This window comes from Xyrauchen texanus, chromosome 19 (genome assembly GCF_025860055.1).
Source record: "Xyrauchen texanus isolate HMW12.3.18 chromosome 19, RBS_HiC_50CHRs, whole genome shotgun sequence".
NCBI lineage: Eukaryota > Metazoa > Chordata > Actinopteri > Cypriniformes > Catostomidae > Xyrauchen > Xyrauchen texanus.
Window position 1 is genome coordinate 36170624 of NC_068294.1, and position 24621 is coordinate 36195244.

Consider the following 24621-nt stretch of genomic DNA (forward strand, 5'->3'; position numbering starts at 1 on the left):
CCTGTATTATTACAGAATTAATGACCACAAGAGGGCGTCCACAGTGATTGTGTGGATGTCTTGGTTACGGGTTCAAATGCAAAGGAAACTTCAACTGCCTTGAAATGAACAGCCAGACTCTAGTATTTCTTGTAACCTCTCGCCAGCATGACATCATGGAAGTGCTATATAAACCTTTCGCAACCTCAAGGGACCATTGTGGTATTCATTTAACTTGGACTTTTATTTCATTTAAAATAATTCATACAAATGCATACAGTCACAAACATTTCTTTTTGGATTCTGTTTAACAAAAAATATTAATATCTCATAGTATATATAGTATGTATATTGCTAGCCTACCACTTTACCAGGAAGGAAACTATGTAGGCGATGGAGAGCTGCAACTATCCCGGCATCCTTGAAAAAAACACGGTACAATCAAGTCACACACAAACAGGCAAGCATTTCGCCAGCTTTCCACAAGACACATTTTTTTGTTTGTTAGTTTTTTTGTCCCAAAACTGAACATTTTGCCATTTTCTTTTTAACCTATATCACATAATGCATGCTCCAAAAACAAAAAAACATACTGTACTGAGTTTTGACTACAAAAAGACAAATGGGTACAAAAAAACAATGCACTAAGTGGCTTAATTTAAAAGGAAGGGAGGGGAAAATAAATTTTCCTGAGAGGGTGTGCAAATCCAGCCTCTTTCGGGGCTTTTAAAATCAAACAAGTGAAACTAATATACTTTTTGTGGTATTATTATTAGGTGGTACCATACCTCCCTTAAAGGGTTAGCTCACCCAAAAAACAAATTCTGTCATTTACATTTACATTTATGCATTTGGCAGACGCTTTTATTCAAAGTGACTTACAGTGCACTTATTACAGGGACAATCCCCCCGGAGCAACCTGGAGTTAAGTGCCTTGCTCAAGGACACAATGGTGGTGACTGTGGGGCTCGAACCAGCATCCTTCTGATTACCAGATTACCAGTTATGTGCTTAGACACCACACCACCACCACCTGTAATCCATTAGTTATCCTGATGTCCATTTTTTAAGGAAAATTTCCATTTCATGAAAAATGTTGATGCTGCCCTTTCCAAAAGGTTTCCTTTTGTGTTGCATGGAAGAAAGTATGTCATAAAATTTTGTAAAATCACAAGGGTACGCATACTGTATAATACTACAATTTAATTTTTTGGGTGAACTATCCCTTTAATGCGGTTTCAGTTTTCTCATGTTCATGTTCTAAAAACTGTACACAAACAGGTTACATTCATGTAATAGCTACTGATGTTTTAACAATGAAACCCATTAGACAAACAAATTAACAGATAAAAGAACGCCCACTGCACTTGGACAGACAACAATCTAAAACAGCAGGTTTTTGACTTAGGGAGAAGTTTACGTTGTTTTAAATCCACAAGATTTTATTTTATTTTTCCCCCCATGCTAGATACTTCAAACAGCACAGTCCACCACCTTCAGTCAAAGAGTTGGCTACTTCAGAGTCGTGGTTGTGTTTTTAGTGGCTGATTTTAAGCCCGGGAGCCTGTTTCCACTTCTCTTCTTTGGGGTAAAGAAGGACCAGGAGAGTTCAACAGTGGTACAGAAAGACTTTGAAGAGCTGGGCTACAACTGTTCATTGGGATGCTGCTCTCTATCGGGTTCGGGTTTGCTGGTTTGACCAGGTGAAGGGGCGTGTGGAGGGTGGGCTACAGAGGGCAGGCTGTGGGTTATCGGCACGGTACTTGGCATGATGCCCTCCACGGGTGGAGGGAGACCCCCTGAGGCAAGACTTACTACACCTGGGGGGTATCTGCAGGAACAATATTAAACAACAGATGTTAAAAGCAAGATACAGCATAATAAATATAACAGAACACAAGTGTATCAAGACCCATTTTTAAAAGTTGATGCTCTTTTTATCTTTATCTGTCCGTTTAGCACATTTTTACATAGAAAAAACATGGGAAAAAGCACGGATGGATGCAAAAACAAGTTCGGTATAAATGGCCCTGAATAGGTTGCATAAAATCCTACATCTTGGATTCCTTTAATAATTCCATTTAATGAAAGAACTCTTATTAGGAAGACATTCCTATAGTGACATTATATAACCAAAGCTTGTAATGGTCAAATGCAACATTTCTCAGTAACACTTTACAATAAGGTTCCATTCTTTTACATTAGTTAATGCATTAGGTATCATTAACTAACAATTAATACATTTTTTACAGTATTTGTTTATCTTTGTTTATGTTAGCTAATAAAAAATACAATTGTTCATTGTAAGTTTATGTTAGTTCATAGTGCATTAACTAATGTTAACTTATACAACTTTTGATTTGAAAAATGTACAAGAATATGTTGAAATTAACATAAATGAATGCTGTAAAAGTATTTTTCATTGTTAGTTCAAGTTAACTAATGTTTTTAACTAATGTTAACAAATGGATCCACATTGTGATGTGAGAAAAAAACATTTCTCTTTGTTTTTTCTGTTAGTATCTGTTAAGCTAACTTAAGCTACCACCAATAACTTGCTTGGTCTCTGAAACAACGTCCTTTTTAGGCTGATGTCTTTCACTTATTGCCTTTACTTTTTAACCCCTCGCCTACAAACCATTCAGGTACAGAATGGTTGCACAATTAATTGGCTGCACAATTAATTGAATCAAGATTACAATGACAGCTGTCGCAATTATATAATCGAGAAAAGTGTCAATTACAGCATTCCATTTTGATGTACACACATTGTGCCGAAATGTTCTATTTACAAAATGTTTTTGGGCTGTTGTGTGCATAATCTGGCAAATCTGATAAAAAGGCAAATCTGATGCAATAAATAATAAATAAATTAGGTAAATTAGGCTAAAAGCAAAGCAGTAATGCTCACTATCTAAATTATACAGTGAACAATGCATTCAAAATGTAAATAACACTTTGTTTTTCATGCAATTAAAATATAAAAGCAAAAACTTGATGCATAGCCTACATAAAGAATATGGCATGCAACTGCCCCACACAAAACAAGTATTTGTATATTCTATGAATCAAAATGAATAAACAAAATTTCAATATCAAAGGAAATAATCAGCAATTAGGATTTTCATCATAATCATGCAGCCCTAATGTAATAGCCACTATTCACAATCTAATCAATGTCCTACATTTTCTCTCACTGAATACGATGTTTAACTTGGAAATTCGTCACATTATAGAAGTAAACTGGGTTGCGAAAGGTGTTTCATGTTGACTCCAAGAGGAAGGTGTTTTGTACCTATAGGCTCCATTGAGTTCTGGATGAACGACGGAAGGGTCCATGCCGGCCCAGTGTGTGGTCTGTGTGAGAAACTCTTTATTCACGCAGTTCTTTAGACTGTCTGGAATGCGACCTGGAGGCCGAAAACAGCTTCATTATAGGGAAACCCTGAGTCATTGATCAGCCTGTAATTAAACACTGATGTTTGCTGTAAATAAACACTGATGTTTGCTGTGGAGGTCAGACACCCAGAGCTCTCTAAATCATTTGACAAATGTCAGCTCGGATCCATTCAAAAGTGATATTGATAGCTTGATGGGATGATGTACCGGTAATAGCTCGACGGATCTCCCGTGCTGCCTCCTCCCTCATCTCAATGGAGGCCTGCTCGCTGTACCAGGCAGCGTGGGGGGTGCAGATCAGATTGGGGGCGTCTTTAAGAGGACCCTGGCTGAAACTGATACACAGATACAGGTATAAAAGAGGACGGCCACGCCTATTTTCCTGGGTAAAAAGCATTCCGACCCATTCACACTGACAGAATTTATTGCTATAGGTCACTAAGTGGCTGTATTGTAGCTTGTAGTAGGCATTCCTACTACTGGACATAAGAACCCAAAAGAAAGATGGTATTCTCATTTCCACCATGTGAAAATAATGCTATATTTAAATTATGAAATATTTATACATCATAGTAGTGCCCAAGACTAAGTAATATCAAGACTAAAATGAATGACTATCAATGCATGAATCAAACTCACTTGAAATTTTCTATTATATACACTGCTCAGCCACAACATTAAAACCACCTTCCTAATATTGTGTAGGTCCCCCTCATGCCGCCAAAACAACGCCAACCTGTATCTCTGAATAGCATTCGGAGATGCTATTCTTCACACCTTAGTACAGAGCGGTTATCTGAGTTACATTTATTTAAGGTACATTTATTTAAATATTGCCTCAAGCATATGGCTGAACCCAAAATTATGTATTAATAAGTCCCCTTTCTGCTGGTCAGTGTGGATTGTGAGGGAGGTTAATACACTCGGTGACCTATATGAGAGTGTAGTGTTGAGATCCTTAAAAAATTTGGTTCAACATTTTAGGATTCCCAGATCTCAGTTCTTTAGGTATTTACAGCTGCACAACCTGCTTTGTACTATTTTTGGGAGTAGCATACACCCCCCTAAAGCGGCAGATGTTTACTGCTTTTGGAAAAGGTCAAGAGGCATCAGTGTATTACTCCATTAATTCAGAGTTTGGGGGACGGAGCTTCAACTTCTCTTAAGAGATTATGGGAGAAAGATTTAAACTTGGTATTGGAGGAGGGAGAGTGGGCTAGGATTCTAAAAAATGTCAAGTCTACATCTAGAAATGCAAAGGTGTGTCTGATGCAATTCATGATTTTACATCGATTCTATTCGACCCCCTCTAGATTGTATAAACTTGGTCTTAAAGACACAACCACCTGCTGGCGATGCCAATCAGAAGATGGGGACGCAAACCATATTTTTTGGGGATGTGTTAATATCCAATAATTTTTCAGGGGGAGGGGTTTAATGTATATAATTGATTCCATGTTTTATGTTGTGTTTGTTTGTCTTATGAATCCGGGGCCAGGCAACTCCCTGGATGTTAATCGCATAGAGAACCTGTGGTCAATCCTCAAAAGGCGAGTGGACAAGCAGAAACCCACAAATTGTGATCAACTCCAAGCACTTATAAGGCAAGAATGGATCGCCATCAGTCAGGATTTGGCCCAGAAGCTGATATCCAGCATGCCAGAGTGAATTGCAGTCAAAACTGTAAATATTGACTCTTTGCATATATTGAATGTATTTGCCAATAAAAGCCTTTAAAACTCATTAAATGCTTATCATTGTTTTCCAGTATAACATAGAAACATGTGAAAAAATCTGAAAAAAATCTACAAATACTGAAGCAGCAAACTTCGCAAAACACAAAATTTATGTCACTGCCAATACTTTTGGCCACGGCTGTAGAAAGAAATTTGTATTTTTATTCACCAAAGTGGCATTCAACTGCTCACAAAGTATAGTCAGGACATTAATAACGTGAAACATTACTATTACAATTTGAAAAAACTACTTCAAAGAATTCTCATCAAAAGTCCTCCATGTGCAGCAATGATAGATTTGCAGATCCTTGCCATTCTAGCTGTCAGTTTGTCCAGATACTCAGGTGACATTTCACCCCACACTTCCTGTAGCACTTGCCATAGATGTGTCAGGCACTTCTCACGTACCTTACAGTCTAGCTGATCCCACAAAAGCTCAATGGGGTTAAGATCTATAACACTCTTTTCCAATTATCTGTTGTCCAATGTCTGTGTTTCTTTGCCCACTCTAACATTTTCTCTTTTTTTTCTGTTTCAAAAGTGGCTTTTCCTTTGCAATTCTTCCCTTAAGGCCTGCACCCCTGAGTCTTCTCTTTACAGTTGTACATGAAACAGGTGTTGAGTTGGTAGAATTCAAGGTGTCAGCTGAGGACATGTAAGGGGTCTATTTCTCAAACTATGAAATGTACTCTAATGTACATATTCTTTTGTTTAGTTGTATCTGGGCCTTCCACATCTCTTTCTGTCCTAGTTAGAGCCAGTTGTCCTTGTCTTTTAAGACTGTAGTGTACACCTTTGTATGAAATCTTTAGTTTTTGGCAATGTCAAGCATAGTATAGCCTTCATTCCTCAAAACATTGATTGATTAATGAGTTTCTTTTTTGTCAATTTTGCCTTAGTATTGACCTTGGCCAATCTACTGCATACAGTAGCAACCCAAAAACAAACACAAAGACAATGTTACGCTTAATTCTATGAACCAAATAGCTTTAAATTGTCTTTGATATAATGGAAAGTGATTTTCTAGTATCAAATTAGCAATTTAGCATGATTACTCAAGGATAAGGTGTTGGAGTGATGGATGCTGAAAATGGGGCCTGTCTAGATTTGATAAAAAATGAATTAATTCAAATAGTGATGATGTTTTTTTACATCAGTAATGTCCTGACTATACTTTGTGATCAGTTGAACGCCACTTTGGTAAATTAAAGTACCAATTGCCTTCAGAAACAGCTAAATCTCTACATTATTCCAAACTTTTGGCCTCCAGTGTATTTATATACTGTATATTTATATACTGTATATATACACTGTATATAAATAACTGTGAATTGCTAAAAGTTACAATATCTCAAAATAGGTGGATCACATGAACTCTTCTGTCTTCAGTCCCATTGGTATTTTTGCATCGCATCACTGCTCTTTTACACACAGTTAAACTTTCTCAACTTTGCATCAATGAACACGCCTATATTGCAATCGGCAACTATCATAGAAAATGAATGACTTCTACTGACTTTGTCGGTTCAAATCTGTCAGTGTAAACAACCCTTTACATTCTACACTTCCGAAACATGTCTTTGTTTACCTGAAGGGCTCTGTCTCATGGACGTCCAGTGCTGCTCCCCGTATTCTTCCCTCTTTTAGAGCCTGGGCCAGAGCTTTCTCATCCACCAGACCTCCACGTGCAGTGTTCACTAAAAATGCGCCTTGACGCATCTACAATCAACAACAAATAATGACCATACAGTGTTATAAACCAAAAAATGTGGCGACATTTGCATTCAAGTTCTTATTTATGCTTGAATGTGTGTATAACACCTGTTTGATGGTGAAATCATTGATGAGATGGTGGTTGTGCTCATTCAGACTGCAGTGCAGGGTGACGCAGTCGCTGTGGAAGAGAAGGTCCTGTAAGGTGTTGACTCTCTGCAGCCCCAGGGCTCTCTCCATCCCGTCAGACAGGTATGGATCGTAGAAGATCACGTTAAAGCCAAACGCTTTGGCTCTCAGAGCCACCGCCTGTCCAACACGCCCTGAGACCAGACATATCACTTCATGAATGGAGAGCCTTCAGGATTCTAAAGAAAAAAATCTAGATAAACTCACTCATCAACTATTTGGTTATTGGACAACTGATCCACTAGCTGATCATCCTGATCCAGCCCTAGTCACTGTAGCCATGTCATAGCAAACATATGAGATTCACCAATTATAATATGATGACTACCCTGCAACGAAACATAAGCATTCCATGCAAAATGGTACAAAGCTGTGTTACTTTTTCTACACACCAAGGCCAATGATCCCCAGTGTCTCTCCTCTGATTCGGGCTGCCCCAGATGCGACTTCACGGATTTGCTCCACACTCTGGACACGGGTGCCCTCCCGGAGAGCCTGGTGCAACCAGGTGGTGCGTCGGTACAGGTTGAGGATGTGGCACATGGTGGAGTCTGCGGTCTCCTCCACTGAAGCTGCTGGCATGTTACAGACGGCTATACCTACAGGTGAGGATGGGTTACAGGCAGACTCTTCATAAAAGCAAAAAAACAAACACACCATTCTTGTATCCAATGTGTAAAAATGTGATCTTCATTACCCAAGTCGCCAGCAGACTTTATGTCGATATTATCGAAACCACTCCCAATGCGGACAATTACACGAAGTGCTTTGAACTTTTCCAAGTCTTCCCTCATCAGGGTGATGGTGTGGTACATGAGAGCACCCACTGCTTCATTTAATACCTGAGAGAAAGTACAGCGAGTTCAATGAGTCTGTGCAATAGGGCTGTGTCGATACATTCAAATATATTTTCTCATAATTCAGTATCGATATTTATATTAAACTATTTGTGCATTTATATTAGGGATGTGCAAATCTAGCAATTTTCATTTGAGTCAAGGATAATAATGTATAATGTATAATTAGGCTCCTTTATGTTCACGTGACCCCGATCAGATGCATTTCAGAGGGAAATATGAATGCTAAGTGCAGCACTTCAACATGGTGACTAAAAGATATTCAACAAATACATAGGCTATATATCAATCACATCTTATTGTACAAAACTATCCAAGGGAGAAAAATAAGAAAGGCTCCAATATGATACAAAACAGCTTATTCGAATCCTGAGCGAAGAATGACATGCTTCAATGTAACCGGAGTGACTCAGGGTGATCCTTGCTGCATATTCAAAAGCGCAGAACTGGAAGATAGTATTGCGGGTACAGATCTACAGTAGTGCAAGACATCAAGAAGTTTAAACCTTTTTACTGCAACTATTTATTTTGCCGTGTCAAACAGAATCAGCAAAATACTTTAATCTCTCCAAAGCACCTCAAAAATACAGGAATATGACTTACAGCAGAGGATTTTATGTCTGATTGTGATCGTCTTGAAAGTTGACGCAGCGATTTTCTCTAACAATAGTCAGAAGGATGAGAACAGAGATCCAAGTGCAGAGGCAAAGTAACAGAATTTATTGAATATAAAACAGCAGAGCTGGCAAAGTGTGAGGGGAACTGGGCACCGACTGCAGCGTGGAGATGTAGAGTGTATTGGTAGGCTTGTGTGCATTGTGGTAGTGTGGAGCGTAGATCAGCAAGTGTTTTTGTGTGTTTGTTTGTGTGTAGGTTTGTTCGTAGGTGTAGTTTGAATAGCAGATCCAGTGTTGAAAGGTAACCGATGAGGAATACTCAAGGCAGGCGACCAACAGGAAGCATCAAGGTGAGCGATACGACCAAAAGGATGGTAACAACAATCCAGGTAATATGGTGAAGGCCATATAGCCAACCAATATAGAAAACATGAAACAGAACCAACTAGGGCAGAGAGAGAGTGGTGAGTAACTAAACACATAAAAACAACTAGTAATGAACATGGAGTGGTGGTGGCTTAGTGGTCTAAAGCACATAACTGGTAAGCAGAAGGTTGTCAGTTTGATCCCCACAGCCACCACTATTGTGTCCTTGAGCAAGGCACTTAACTCTAGATCGCTCCAGGGGGATTGTCCCTGTAATAAGGGCTCTGTAAGTCCCTTTGATAAAATGTAAATGTAACAGGAAACAGAATGGGGTAAATATAGGCAGAAAACAAATCACGATCAGGTTCTGCTCGTCTGCTGAAAGTTGCATTATCAGCGTTCCCATGGAAAAGATTAGGGTCCCCATGGAAACGCTGATTCCGCGAGCCAGCGGCACCTGAAACACACGAAGAGAACGTAATCAAAAATGAAACAATCTGGCGGACTCACAGAGACCGTGATAACAACAGCGCATAAAAAGACTACACCAAAAGCTTTAAAGAGATGAAACTTCTTGCAGAGGGTTTTACTGTGCTAACTGTAATTCACATTTAAGAATAACAAGCTTTCATCATGCAAAAACACTCTCTAAGTTAACGTCTCAATTAATTAGAGAATTGCGACTCCCATTAAAACCACCACCACTAAAAATATTAATGCTAGTAGTTCTTGGTTCAATATAAATTAAGGTCTAACAACAGCCTCTTTGACAAGGCGTCAAATAACAACAGAAAATACATTTGACTTAAAACACAAAATTGCACCGATATAATTTTTTTAGAAATCGTTGTGTTTGCCGCATAGACTTGTAACTTGTAGCAAGTTATGGTCAAGACATTTTTGTTTTGTATTATCAAAATGAGGGATGAGTTGGAATAATTTTTTATTTTCCAAGAGAAAGTATGGCAATTAAAGTGAGTCTATGCAAAGAAAATACACAGTGATATTATCGTATCATAAAGATCTAGATTAATTTTTTTAACAGCAGAACAATTGGTGTTATTGTTTCAATGAAATGTATTGTGATTTGAAGTATCAAAGTATAATACAATCTACACCAGTTATTATTTATTATTTATCAATGGCAAAATTGAGTAGTTTTCTAATGCGTACAGTGTACGTTATTTCATGAATATTGATATAAGCAGCATTTCAGGGTTCAGCCAATTCCACCTTGCTCCATAAACCGTGCATTGAAATTCAGGAAGTCGTAAGCTGTCTCCAGAGAAGGGAAGGGCATTGAAAAAAGGAAATTGCCCGCATCAGAAAAATCTGATCCCAGTAACACAATTCACTTTCAGTCACACCATTTCTGACACTCCCAAACAAAATGTATCCATTCCATCTGCATCTTACCCAAACCTCCAATTAACTTAGAATTCCCCACTTTTGGAGAAAAGAGAGAAACATGTGATGTGCTGGAGTGATGTCCTGATATTCAGATTCAGAACTCATAGCCACACTAAATGCTGTTCTCACAGGATCTGCTAGAAGTTGTTGGCAGCCAAAAAGAAGATTCATAACTGAGCTAAAAGGTAATTTATGGCAGCTTTTCTCACTATTGACTACCTCACTGAGGTAAAAGACCAACTTAAAGTCATGGTTCAGGGCCCAGACCAATGCATCTGGGACTTTGCCTATGACTAGTACAGACCAATGTGCTTGAAGTGGAAGGCAGACCTGAAGTGGTGAGGTGAATCTTGAACAGTTGTAACATTCCCTCGCAGGCAGTCTGAGGTGTGCAGTTCATAATGTAGAACAGCTGGTAAAGGTGGAAGCCATTGTGGAAGCTGAACATGCGTGCAGCTAAACATGGCAAAAAAATGATTTCTTCCCTTTCCTCCAACAGCCACTTTGGGGACAGCCCTGGCTTTACCTCTAGAGAAACCTGAAAAACCTGACAACCTAAGATCAGCCACAATACATAGTGACATGATAATGAGCCATCTTCTAGAGTTACAACATATCTTGCATGCATGGTCAACTGTCTGTTCAGACAAACTGGGAAGAACAAACCACTCAACACACCACATATTAACCACCGATGATGTCGGCGTATTGAGTCTCACCCCTGAAAAAATATGTTATTAGAGTGGAGATTGAAAGGATGCTGAGGGCATTTTTGAACCATCACAGTCTTCTTGGGCATCTCCAGTGGTCCTAAACTAAACGTCTGATGGCAGTCTACGATTCTGTGTCAACTACCACGGCCTGAATTCCAAAACTCCACAGGATGCATATGCCCATAATACATGACATACTAGAATCATTACTTGGAACAAAATACTTCAGTACTCTTGACCTGAAGTCAGGTTATTGGCAGGTGGAAATGGAGAGGAGCATTAGGGAAAAGACACCTTCATTACCCCCTTTGGTCTCTATAATTTTTTACCATGTTCTTCAGTCTCAAAAATGCTGGAACCACCTTCCAAAGACTAATGGAGAGAGTACTGGGAGAACTGAGTGGATGCATTTGCTTTGTGTACATCTACAACATTATTGTGTATTCCTCTACCAAACAGCAACACCTGGAAGATCTCGAAACCTCACCTTGAATTTGAAGAAATCAAATTCTTGAAACATGTTGTTTCATGGTGGCCAGATGTAAGCAAGGATGTGTGGAAGCATGTAAAGAATGTTAAGTGTGTCAGCAATACAAACCTTCAAACACCAAGCCCCTTGGTTTCCTCCAATCTACTGAAATAAAAGAACCAATAAAATGTTGGGTGTGGATATTAAGAGACATTTACCAGGAGCAAGAAAGGCAAAATCTTCCTTTTAGTAGTTGCTGACTATTTCACCAAGTGGGTTGTAATCTTCCCCTCGAATATGCCAAATCCTAAAGGACAACGTCTTTACAAGGTGGGTGTCCCCAAGTACATTCTTTCTGATCGTGGACCCCAATTCCCCAGTCAGCTCAAATAGGATCTCTGCAAGAAATAGGGAATCACTTAGAAACTCACAACCAGCTATCATCCCAAAACAAATCTCGCAGAATGAGTCAATAGGACTTTAAAGACCATGATGGCATTTTATGTGGACAAGTATGCTGCTGAGTTTAGATTTGCCATTAACACCACCAAACATTAATCCACCAACAAAACTCCTTCTGAACTTGCTCTGGCAATGTCTGGCAAACAACTGAAGGGACCCCTACAAAGACTGATTCTCCACTCTCCAAACCCCAATAAAACATCTTACGCTGTAATGGAAAGACAACACCAACTCAACTAAGAAGTACAGAAATCTGTGTGTAATGCTCAACTGAGACAAGCCAGATATTACAATATCCACAGTAAATATGTGCAATTTCAAGTGGGAGATCTAGTCTGGGTCCGGGCGCATCCTCTATCAAAAACTTCTTACTACTTTTCATCAAACCTAACCATGGTGAAGAAGAAGCTTGGACCAGTAAACTGATGGATTCAACCTGAGGGCAAGGCAGATACTGTGAACATAGTACATTTGAAACCCTTCTTTGGAAATCTCCCTAAGTAGCCTCCGGCTGGTGGGGGCACTGACACATTAGGGCTATTTACTTTGACTATATGTTACAAGTGTTTGCTACAATCAATCAATGAGAGAAAAGTGTAAATACATGTTCAATTTGTTGCTGTATACAAGTTAAAACTGTTCATTTATGTCCTAAACTGTGTTCACAAACAAAAATATTTTAATGGGAAAAGAAATTGAGTTGGACTAATCTACTTACAAGTTTGAGTTTATTTGTGGGACTTTTATTCAAACTGTTTTGCTTCCTGTAAAGAACAGGAAGGGCTCTTATTTTGAAACAGCCTCATGGCTTATTAGGACATGGGGTAGCCATTTTGAGGAATCAAAAGAAACTGGAGGATTACCTGTGTTGAGGCCTGTTGCTAGTAACTTTTCTCTTTCTTTGAATTGACTTGTGGATTAAGCTTTGTGAATTACTTGAAGCAGACCTTATTTCCAAGAAAAGATCATTTTTGGTGAGACTGTTTTTTTTTTTTGTTGTTGTTGTTGGCCAACACATTTGCATTTGGACCTTGTTTAATCTATTTTTTGCAGTCTGAGTAGAACTGAGATTTTTGTTGGACTCTGGGATTTAATAAAGTATTAGTCAATTGGACTCACTCACTATATGGGATATTTATAAATATTTAGATTTGTTTTGGTTTATGGTGCTATTTGTAGTTTTGTTGCAGTATTATAATACATGTTTGTTCATTCTGATGTACCACCTCATGTGTTGTGTTTACTAAGTTTGATCAATTTGGAACTGTTTCTGTTGTTACTACAACAGATTATCTGAACCTTTGAGGTAAGTATTGAGTTTATTGATAAGGGTAGGCCCAATTTGTTACAAAATCATAACTCTGCTGATGATGAAAACAATATATGGTTTGACAGCCATCAAGAAATATCACTGTTTTACACAATTACTGCTGTTTATGAGCTTCAACATAATTAAAAATATTTTCTACAGTCAAATCCAGTTATAATTGACAGTTTTCATGTCACTTCCTCATCTGCTAATCCTTTTTCTCCCAGACAGCCAAATGAGTTTCCGTCTTAAAAGAACCTCAACAGTGTAGGTTGGCTGTACAATTTCTGTCAATTCAATAGTGTTAGTTAAATAAGGAGACTCTTTGCAGCCTTGTGGAATTGGGTAGAAAGGGTGTACCATCTGTCTCTGCAAGCCTGGGTAGTGTTCTTGGTGAATCAACCTGGCAACCATCCAGAACCACACAAAACATGCCAAAAGCAATCTGCAAATCAGCAAAAAATGTGCAGGCTCTGGAAACATTTAATTTGATTTTGAGCTTAAATGCATTCAGGGAGTAAATATTTATGATATAGAATTAAGTGATTTGTGTTGAAAGTGAATAATTGATGGTTGTCAGTGATGTGTCCTTTTGTAGGTAATCAGTTGAATTACTTAAGCAAGTGTAGCACAAAAGACAAAATGGCCACTCTTAATATTGACAGCAGCAATTTTTCCAGGCAGTTGTATTTGATCTGTATACACACAAAAAAATAATTATTTTAAGTTTTACACATTTTAATTAAATCAAACTTATGCACTGCTGCCACATGATTGGCTGATTAGATAATCGCATGGATAATTATTGTTGGTGCCAGATGGGCTTTTTGAGTAGTTCTGTAACTCCTGGGATTTTCACGCACAACAGTCTCTAGAATTTACTAAAAATGGTGCCCAAATTTTTGCTGACTACCACCCCTGGAGTCACAAGTTTGAATCCAGGGTGTGCTGAGTGCCACCAGCTAGGTCTCCCAAGCAACCAAATTGGCCCGGTTGCTAGGGAGGGTAGAGCCACAGGGGCTAACCTCCTTGTGGTCGCAATTAGTGGTTCTCGCTCTCAATGGGGGAACGTGGAGAGTTGTGCGTGGATCGTGGGGAGTAGCATGAGCCTCCACATGCTGGGTCTCTGCAGTGTCTGAACAACGAGCCAAGTGATAAGATGCATGGATTGACTGTCTCAGAAGCGGCGGCAACTGAGACTTGTCCTCCACCACCCAGATTGAGGCGACAACCTTCTATGTAGTGGGAATTGGGTATTCCAAATTGGCCAGACTGGTTAGAACTGACAAAATCTATGGTAATTCGGATAACCGCTCCTGTACAATTGTAGTGAGAAGAACAGCATCTCCGAATGCTGTTCTGAGATGCAGGTTGGCACTGTTTTAGCAGCACGAGAGAAACATACACAATATTAGGCAGGTGGTTTTAATGTTGCCAAAGACAGATGTGGAAAGACAGATGAGTTAAGTGCATCCACTAAAGTCAAGTGCACAAACACGACTGTTTGCAGACGAGCTGTATCAAACACATGACCATTTGTGCCCGAATGAAACTACGATCCCGAAATTCTTTCACAAACCCACGCCATAGCAACGGGAGAGTTTATTCATGATAAGAAGCCAACAAACAACATGAAAGATGAGCTTGCACCCATTATTGCATTGAAATGCACACAATGGGGGAAAACACAGAAGGAAATAATGACGAGGCAGCGGTTCGGGAGATGTTGGTGACGTTTTCATTTAATTATTTTTTTTTCATTATTTGATCATAAATCAATCATGCTTGTTTGCATTTAAAGTCCCAAGTTATACACTAAATCTTAATTTTCTGGTCATTATTAGAATTTTGGTTGCACAATAAACTTATTGTGGGATTTTATTAATTTTGGATGCAATTTATGTGCCCATCATAGTAAGGAAAGGCTAACATCTCTTTGATCATTCTATAAATCGATTTAAAAAAACTATCAGCAGATTAACTGTTTCAGTGATTTCCACCACCTTAATTATTGGTATTGGCAAAATCCACTATCGGTCGACTTCTATTATATTGGTGACTGTATTGCTATTGGCCAATATTGGTATTGGTCAGATTTTGCTGAAATTGAAAACTGATAATATTAGGTCTCAAAATATTAATGGTAAACTCTTTCAATGCCCAGTTAAAGTACTATATTATAAAAACATTTTCTATTGTACATTAAAATGTTTTATTGAAGCATGTGAGATTCTAGAATGGAGGTTTCATTTTGAACAGTTTCTTTTAAACAAAAAAATATATATTTGGCATAATCTCGGTTATGAGCTATTATAAAGAATATATCTTTCTTTATTGGTCAATTTCTATATCCCTAATAATTTGTTTTTTATCATTTGTCATAGTTTATGGTGCACATTATTTACTGACACACAGCACTGAGTCAGATACAGTTCAGTTATTGAGCAGCATTTCAAGCACGGTGTTTGAACATGAGAATGGTGTTCTTTTTAGTAAGTCACACATGACCGATTTGAAATTACTGATCATTATCTGTGAGCAAGTGAGATTCGTAATTAAATCATATGAAGTACAGAGGTTAGGATGGCTTTGAGATTTCATCAAACTACCCAGGGAATTCATCTAAAGAATCATTTTACAAATTTCTGGCAAAAACACTCACAGCCTCATTAATATTACTCCATTGAAAAATCCACTTTTTTAGACTCTGAGATGAAGTGCTTTTCCAGTTGAGCCATTAGGATCTACGATGTACTGCATAACCATAGTATAACACAAATTACATGATATATTAATCTGTATGAAGCAGTGGTAAAAAAAAAAAAAAAAGCCCTCCATACAGTTAAATAAATCAAATCTTAAATGTAAGAAACTGCATTCGTAATACATTTACCTTCTGTAATATGACATTTCTTAATGTAAGGCAGCGCTTTATTTTATCCATCAAGATTTGATCGGATAGTGAAAATTAAATATTTTTGGTTGGTATTATTTTTTTCCCTGCCCACTTGGTCCCGAGTACATCAGCAGATAAGTAATTTCATGCACAATAACTATAAAATATGGATCGTCCACAATAAGATATAGTAAGTGACTGTGGTAGTGGGGGCGTGGTTGAGTGCCAGCTTGTGAATGGAGAGCAAGATCGGGAGATGAGCGCAGCACAAATTTTCACCTGTCTAACACCTGTTTCTCATTTGCAGTGAGGGCGTGAGAGGGATTTAAGAGCGAGCCAGATGCCAGAGAAGGGAGAGAATCAGACCCATGCAGCAGCGTGCTCTGGGTGTTTTGAGTTTGCTGAGAGACCATTTTCTGTTGTTCTTTAAATGAAAGCTAAATGAATTGTTGAAGTGACCCTCGCTTCCTCCTCTGTCAACGAACTTGTTACACTGGTGCTAAAACCCGGGAACTTGGAGGAAGAGGTGCCGCCATGGAATCCTCACCGCTGGTCCAGGACCAGCACTTCCAGGAGCTTCTCCAAGCTCAAATGGAGGACTGGAGGGCATTGCGGAACCTGGTAATCCAGGAGAAGTCCACAGCAATGGCTGTTTCCCAGCTCATGAGCTCTTCGAACAAACCACAACTGCCTCCAGATGGCCGAAAGCCAAGTCGGCGATTTGGCTGCTTCTGCTGCTGTCTGGGGAAAACCAGCTCGCGGCTCATCCGAGTGGAGTCTGAGGCCCTGAAGAAGGCCATCTTACAATGAGTTGGCTCCACTCCAGAACAAAACCACAATTATTTTTGCTACCTCATGCTCCACGAAGTCGGCAACCCGTTTGTTTATGCCTGTGATGCCCCCTCCCATCTACCCTGTTCCCACTCCCTGGAAACAGGGAGTTTCCCCCATTTGAGGAATCCGTGTCTGTGGGCATAAATCCCAGGTCAGTCTGCTGGGATCCTGGGCATTTACAGGACTGGGGCCCAGTAATGGAGCTGGGGAAATTGGTCCGGATCCCCGATGCGCCGCAGACCGCCCCCGATTGAGCTGGCATGTACCGCATACCTGTGAGTATTAAGGGGGTTACATACCAAGCCTTGATGGATTTGAGTTGTAATCAAACCTCCATCCACCAATGCTGGTTGGTTCAAGATGAGGTTTTGGGAGCAAGTGGCCGGGTGAAGGTGAGGTGTGTGCACTGTGATATTCACAATTACCCTGTAGTGACGGTCATCATTCAATTTCGGTGATAAAAGCATAGTATCAAGGCAGCAGTTAGTCCCTGCCTCACCCATCCACTAATCTTGGGTCTGAATTGTTCGACATTTACTACTTTATTGAGGGCAGTTTGTGTGGATGGATCCTGTAATAAAGTATCTCTGTGTGTGGCCAACACAGTTTGTTCGGGACCCCAGCCACATTTCAGCGGCATGAGACAGAATCCTCAGACCACATGCCACATGCTGCCTATCTAGATGACGTCATTATTTACAGTAACTATTAGCAGCAGCACCTGCAGCATTTGAGGGCCATTTCCTGAAGTCGTTGAGACGTGCGGGACTCACAGAGAATCCTAAGAAGTGTGCAATTGGATGGGTGGAAGTACAGTATCTGGGCTTCCACTTGGGTCATGGACAGGTGCGACCGCAAATTGAAAAGACTGCAGCAATTGTGACCTGTCCGAGACCCAAGACCAAAAAGCAGGCGATACATTTCATGGGGCTGGCTATTGAAGGCTTGTGCCTAATTATTCGGATGTCACCAGCCTGCTGACTGATCTCACTGAAAAAAAAGAGCACCAGACCTGGTCTAGTATACGGAGCCGTGCTAACAGGCTTTTACACAGGTGAAATCTGCACTTTGCGGTGGGCTGTTGTTGCATTCTCCTGATTTTTCTCTCCTGTTTGTTTTACAGCAGCAGAGTGCTCCGGGTGTATTGAGTTAACTGAGAGCCCATTTTCTGCTGTTCTTTAAAAAAAGCTATGTGGATTGTTTAACTGACCCTTGCTTCCTCTGTCAATGAACATGTTATAGTGACAGTAAGTGATAATTGCACAGATACCTTCTCATGAATCTCCTGGGTGGACTGGGCATCACAGAAGGCCACAGTGGCCACGTCCTTCAGGATGGGCATCTCCACTGTGCAGTCCCGCCCATCTAGCAGTGCCACCAGAGGACGGGGGTGCATGGGCCCATTCATTATGGGAGGCCGGATGCCTGTAGAGAACAAAATTCACATATGATACATGTCTTTAGTCCAATGTGTTAAATTAATGTGAACAAACTGTAAACGTAACTTCAATTTGTCTGCACCAGTAAAGGATGAGAATTCCCTGTTCCAAATTATGAAATACAGAAACCCATATTACATTACACTCAAAGATAAGCACAAATGAACAATCTTCAATGCCAAGGTTACTCGTTATGGAAGGATTCTTAAAATAATTCAAACACTTCACATTAGCAGCAAGGCATTTTGAATAATGAAATGATGCAGTTTCACCCCAGGCTTTTCATAATGTTCCTAAATATACATTGATTCTCTGCTTAATGCATAATCATAATGGGTTTTTTTTTATGTTTTGCTGACAGCTGTAAACCAGAGAGGGAAGGTTAGGTTGTGGTTTTGTTTCAGAATAGCACATAGGGATTACTGTGGTTATTTTTTTCATAAACCGACCTTTGTTACTTTATAATGTTCCATTACCATTATTTGCATGAACACTGATGTCATTCAGTGAAATGCATTCGCCTTCCCTTCCACAACGTAAAAGACCAATTGCATTGTCAAGGAGCTAGTCAAATAATGGTCAGTGACATTTTGCCAAATGAAATGGTTATAGGATAATGGTTGCTAGGCAAGAATAAACTAGACTCTGGTAAATATACAATAAACCATGCACATGTTCTGCAAGATAATCAATAACTAAAAGAATTGGTGACATCAATGATGAAATACACAAGTACTCTTGTGAATCATGTATTCTGAGAAAACAATGAATGTTCTTAATGTGATGAATGTGGTTCATAAGAACAGCAGTCGTAAGAGAAAACTGAATGTGTAATTTGAAGTTTATCTTTTGAATTCCATTTTTTGTTTAGCATTTTAAATGTTTTTTATATATATATAACATTTCATTTAAATTCAAGCATTTTGTGTACATTTTTTTTATTTATTTTTTTTAATCAAAATTAGGTCTACTAGATAGAAAGCCTTTGTTATTGTAACACATTATACATTTTTCATACATATACAGTGAAATATCTTTTTCACATATCCCAGCTAATCTGGGGTCAAAAGTGCAGAGTCAGCCATGATACAGCACCCCAGGAGCAGATAGGGTCAAGGGACTTGTTCAAGGGCCCAACGGAGGTGTTGGGGTTTGAGCCCCCAACCTTCTGGTCAGAGCCTTAACCGCTGAGCCACCACTGCCCCCATTAGCATTATATCTGCCATTGGGCACCCTGCTCTTTAGATATCAGCATTGGCCTTTAATATTTTATAGCATCCCAAATCTTAGATAAGTACTAATTTATTTGAGTCTACTTATTATTTTACAATCATTATATATTTAGTAACATGTTTCAAGTAAAAACAGACCAAAATAACTTTGTTTAAAATCAGCAATTTTGTGTGTATACATATATATTTTTTGTATTCTAAAAGATATGTTTGCATTGGGCTGGGTATTGATACCAATATCCTGATTCGATTCAGATTCAAAATCGATTCATATTGGTATATTTCAGTTATAATGTCCCTTTGTTTACATATTAAATGAATTATATTCCAGCTAATGCTGCTAATTATACAGGGGACCTTCTAACTAGGCACATTACCAAATATGAATTTTACAAATTATATTTTATTAATATATTTATATTTTATTTTATTATATTTTTTGTTCATTTTAAAAATGAACAAATCAATACGCACCCCCTTTTTGAGCACAAACCTTGAAAATGACATACCTGAACCTAAATGGTTGTATTTACTGGACCCTTTGGAGTATGAACACAGTTGTAGTATCCTTTGAAAGAAGACACTTTGGGCTATATTTCCCAAGTTTCAGAATTAATATGTTATTTTTTAAAAGTTAGAAGTTCCTGCAAGCTTTTTTTCTCTGAAAATCGCTGCCGGTGTACAGAGTAAAATTAAGGCTCTTCCTTTCAAGACGACACAAAATCGGACTGCACTTCTTTTAAAAATACTTTGGAGACACACTAATTTTGTTTATGAGACTCTAATATATAAGATAATATATAGAATGACAACATTAATGCTGCTCAGATTGCGAAGTTTGTTGAAGAACGATGACGAAGGGTAATTCTTTCAGGTGAGATCTCATGTAAACAATGGAGAATATATCAATATTTCCCAGATTGATCACTTTTATGGGCAAAAAGTGCTATTGGATGTTTTTCAATGAACGCTTGATATGGACAACTGACCCAAGTGTGGCGAACTGGATTCCTCTGGCGATTGCGTTTTCATAAAGGTATGAAGTCCTGTTTTGATATTGCATGTTTTCATTTATACTCCTGGCACACATAACTAAATTGCTGTTTCTGGAGCATTGCTATTGTGAAACAGAGATTGGATATCAATGTTTAACCCTTAGACCTTTTGAAAAGATGTATCATTTCTTAACATTCATTATATTGTATATGTAAGCAGAGTGACGTTACTCCCGAGTGCGGTGAAATTGCATATCAACAGGTTAATCAATAAATTCAATATTATGTAGCATATGTTATTTTGTTACATGTTTCATGTTTTCACTATTTACCAGTGTTTACATAGATTTTTTTTTTTAAACGTGCTAAAAACAAATACTGTCACTTTAAAGAAGTCCGGCATTTCTTTAACCCGGTCTTTAAATTAGTGCATGTTAATGAGAGACTTGAATGGCTTTATCTCATCTGTGAATTAATCTAAAACTGACAGTAATAAACAGAAAGGGTATTAAAAGAGACATTATTCATTGACAAATTGATTGCTTGGATCTCATCTTTGGACATACACTGAAGTCGCAGTGAAAGGATCTCGCTGCTGAATACTCCACCACTATACACCATTAATTCACTGGTGAGTGAAATCTTAACATTTATTAGCCAGTTGCCAAATATATAAATTGGTCACATAGCATGAAATTTGGTTGCAAATGCGAGTGGATTCCTCTCATAGATTAAAAGATTGATCTTGGGATTTATGGATCGAGATTGCACAAATGAACATTACGATGCATTTGTAAATCAATATAGTCCATTGGTAACCCTATGAATATCTTCAGGTGCAATATGTTAGCTTATTTGTAGATGATATAATAACTAGAATGCAATGTGTGCACCTGTGTATTTGATCTCTCAAAAATGTTTTCATGTACAGCCTGGCAAGTGAAGACATGGTGTAATCATGCCCGTAAGACACAGACACAACCACCTCTATCAACCCTACCCACTTCTACTCTCAGTACACACTTTAACACAATACACACATTTGTGCAACTCCTCTTTACCCCTGTTATTATATCCATTGCTTTCACTCATCCCTTCCCACACCAAACCAGCTGTTTTTGTAATGAAGGTGAATCGTAAATTACATGTTGGTGATGTCTAAACTATCCCGGCAGGGTCTGGTTATCTGGTCACAATGGCACTGTTATTTCCTTTTTTCTGATTAGCAGCAAAAACAGCCAACACATGTAATAGAGGGATCCCTAACACAAATATAAACCCGCATAACCAGGCTTAACAAGCACACAGCTTTGAAATCAAATGCTAGCCTACAATCAACATGAGCAATCTCTGTCTTCCTGTGCATGATCACAGCTAGGTTAATCAAGAATCTTGCACTGAAAAAGAAACGTGGCCATCTCCATACCATTCTGTCAAAATCCCTTGGTGCGCTGTTCACATTGCCCTGACCCGAGGGTGAGCTGGATCTGTTTGAATTAGCTTGTTCATAGCAACAAGAACCAACACGGTCAGTCACACATGGCATCTAAAGACCTTGACTGCCCACGGGCAATAATTCAAGCTGATATACCCCCTTTGTTCTGTTCTGGTGAAAATGCAAGCCAATTTAAAATCCCAAACTCTTATTAGGTGCATTAAAAGAACAAAACCTGTTTTTGTTATGACATGGGTTTGCTTGTCACTAGGTGAGCTGGGGGGGGATTTTGATTCATTGAAATGTATTAATTCATGAAAATGAAATGCATTGCTCTTACCCCAAATTTTCCTGAAATTTACACTCGGCCATTTTCAAGAAGGTTGAAAAGCTACAACTTGAGTACTATAACAATGTTTAACAATCCCCATTTTTACTTTCATTATTTACTTCCCAATAAAATCTTCTCTAAATCTAAACCAATCTGGGACACAAACATTATAAAATTTGATTCTCTTTTACTCTCATATCAGGAATATCTTGTGACCATCGAACACAACCTAATCATATTATCTGTTTAATTTAAGATTAAATAGTTGTCCAAATGACGGTTGCAAAATATGTTTTAATAATTCCTGAAAAAAACCTATTCTTCCTACAGCTAAGCATTCCTTTTGTGGGCTGTTCTAGAAAGAGAATTTCCAAAGAAGAGAGCAAAATTAGGAAGCAATTCAAGGCCGGAACTGGAAGCCACATTTTCACTGCACAATGTGCAGGAGGGCTATTGGTGAGAGAGTCATGTCCTTGCCAACCCCTCAAATTTTCCAGAAGGGATTGTGTGTTTGTCAGAGGTCTGTAGCACCACGCTCTCAGATGAATACTGTCTCCATGCAGCCAACAGAAAACAGAAAGCAAGCAATTGTACATGGATGAATGGTTAAGGTGAAATAAGAAAGAGGGAGAAAGCAGAGCAGAGAGAAGGGGAGGAGGAAAGGAAGGGGGGAGGGGAAGGCAGAATACCCTACGACAGGCGAACGAACGCTCAAATACTGCTGCCGATTTCCGTTCAACACTTTCACGTGTGGCCCAATACATGCAGAATGAAATGTAAACGTTTACCTAAAGACAAGCCTTTGTTCAGCAAATGTGAGCTTCCCATTTTAGGATCCACAGGGGGGGGAAAAACAAGCGTGTCTCCTCAGCAAGGCATTCACAAAAAATCCTTAGCATATGGCGGCAACTTCAATTATCTTATTCCTTCTTATCTACGAGTAGCTACCTTAAACACACACACACACACTCCCCCTCCTTTTCTTTCTCTCCCTCTCTCCCCCCCAGCTCCCTCACTTTCTATTTCGACTCTCTCTCTCTCTATCCGACAAACACGAATGCACACATAGAATGCAAGTGTCACTGCGTTTATGGGAGTGGGAGCGAGAGAGTGAGTGTGAGCTGGCTACAAGCAAGACTGAAGAGGAATGGGGTGGAGCCTGTGTTCTCACAAAATGTATCTTTTGTTTTCTAAAAAGGGGTACAAAAAGGAAAAATAGGATAAAAGGGAGCCAATTTGGCTTTACATTTCCTTTGATAAAAAAAAAAAAAAGTACATCACAATGTTGTTTATTTATTTGCAAAAGGTATTTTGGCCATAGATCGTTAATAAAATGACTCTTCTGGGTTATTTAGCTCTTAGAAAACCAGTGACTGAATCCTACAGTTCAGAAGGGAGGCTCAGGGATGCTTCCAAAAAAGTATATAAATATGAACATCTTTTTAATGGCACTTTCACCCCTAAACCAAGTCATTTAAGCCTTTTAATTAATGAGTCACATTTAGATTACTCATTTCCTTTACAACATTTTCAGTTCTACCTTCTAAAGGAAATGGGTATTTCTCATGAAACCCACATTAAATGAAAACAAATTTCCTGCTCCTTTAACTAAAAAAATCACTAGGATCTATAAGAAACTATATTTTGCATATAGAAAATGAAGGCCATTTTTAGGGCCATAAAGATTTTTTACATCGTGACATTGTTTTTAAGGAAGTTACCGCCCAATTTTCATTCACGTAATGTGAAACAAATTATGTTATTTTAATTGTAAAGTACACATAATTGCAATACACTTGGTACTTTTGGTCATTCATTTCCAACAACATTCCTTTTTTTAAAAATAGGCGTAAAAGTAATTCTTCATTTAAAACAATAGGAATAGTAAAAGTAAAACGTCCGGACATGTTACAGTAATGAGAATTGGGGGTAAAAAATTGTCCTGAAAAAAATACCACAATGTAAAAATCTTATGGGTCCTAACTGTAGGCTTTATTTTGTTTATGCAAAATCTAATTACATATTTTTTCCATTGAAGTGTAAAAAAGTGCTAAAATGCAATTTGTCAATACAAGTTTTATAAACCGCATCGCTGGCATGGTGTTGTACACTCGTCTTTCAATTTGAAAAACAACCAAAGATCGGATTTACAGTTATGCGCTTACAATGGAAGCCTATAGGGCAAGGAGGATTTAAGGCAGAAATGTGTAGCTTTAATTATTGATAAATATTTCTGTAAA

General features: G+C 38.6%; 1 protein-coding gene across 1 annotated transcript; it reads right to left on the reverse strand.

Moving 5' to 3' along the window:
* Positions 1–210: 210 nt before the first annotated feature.
* On the reverse strand, positions 211–23474 carry LOC127660151 (C-terminal-binding protein 1-like). Its single transcript, XM_052150247.1, has 9 exons — positions 23170–23474; positions 18220–18374; positions 7714–7858; positions 7409–7615; positions 6936–7150; positions 6703–6833; positions 3586–3713; positions 3275–3389; positions 211–1810 (listed from the first exon to the last, which is right to left on the reverse strand). The coding sequence occupies exons 1-9, from the start codon at positions 23207–23209 to the stop codon at positions 1624–1626; spliced, it is 1323 nt and encodes a 440-aa protein (XP_052006207.1). The 5' UTR covers positions 23210–23474; the 3' UTR covers positions 211–1623.
* Between the last annotated feature and the right edge of the window lie 1147 nt (positions 23475–24621).

Bases quoted from the DNA above. Each gene is read 5' to 3' on its own strand.
- LOC127660151 (XM_052150247.1), bottom strand. From the start codon at position 23,209: ATGGGAAGCTCACATTTGCTGAACAAAGGCTTGTCTTTAG. The intron at 7,616-7,713 runs GTAATGAAGATC...CCTCACCTGTAG, and splicing joins AAAGTCTGCTGGCGACTTGG to GTATAGCCGTCTGTAACATG. The intron at 3,390-3,585 runs GTACATCATCCC...TTCGGCCTCCAG, and splicing joins GATCCGTCGAGCTATTACCG to GTCGCATTCCAGACAGTCTA.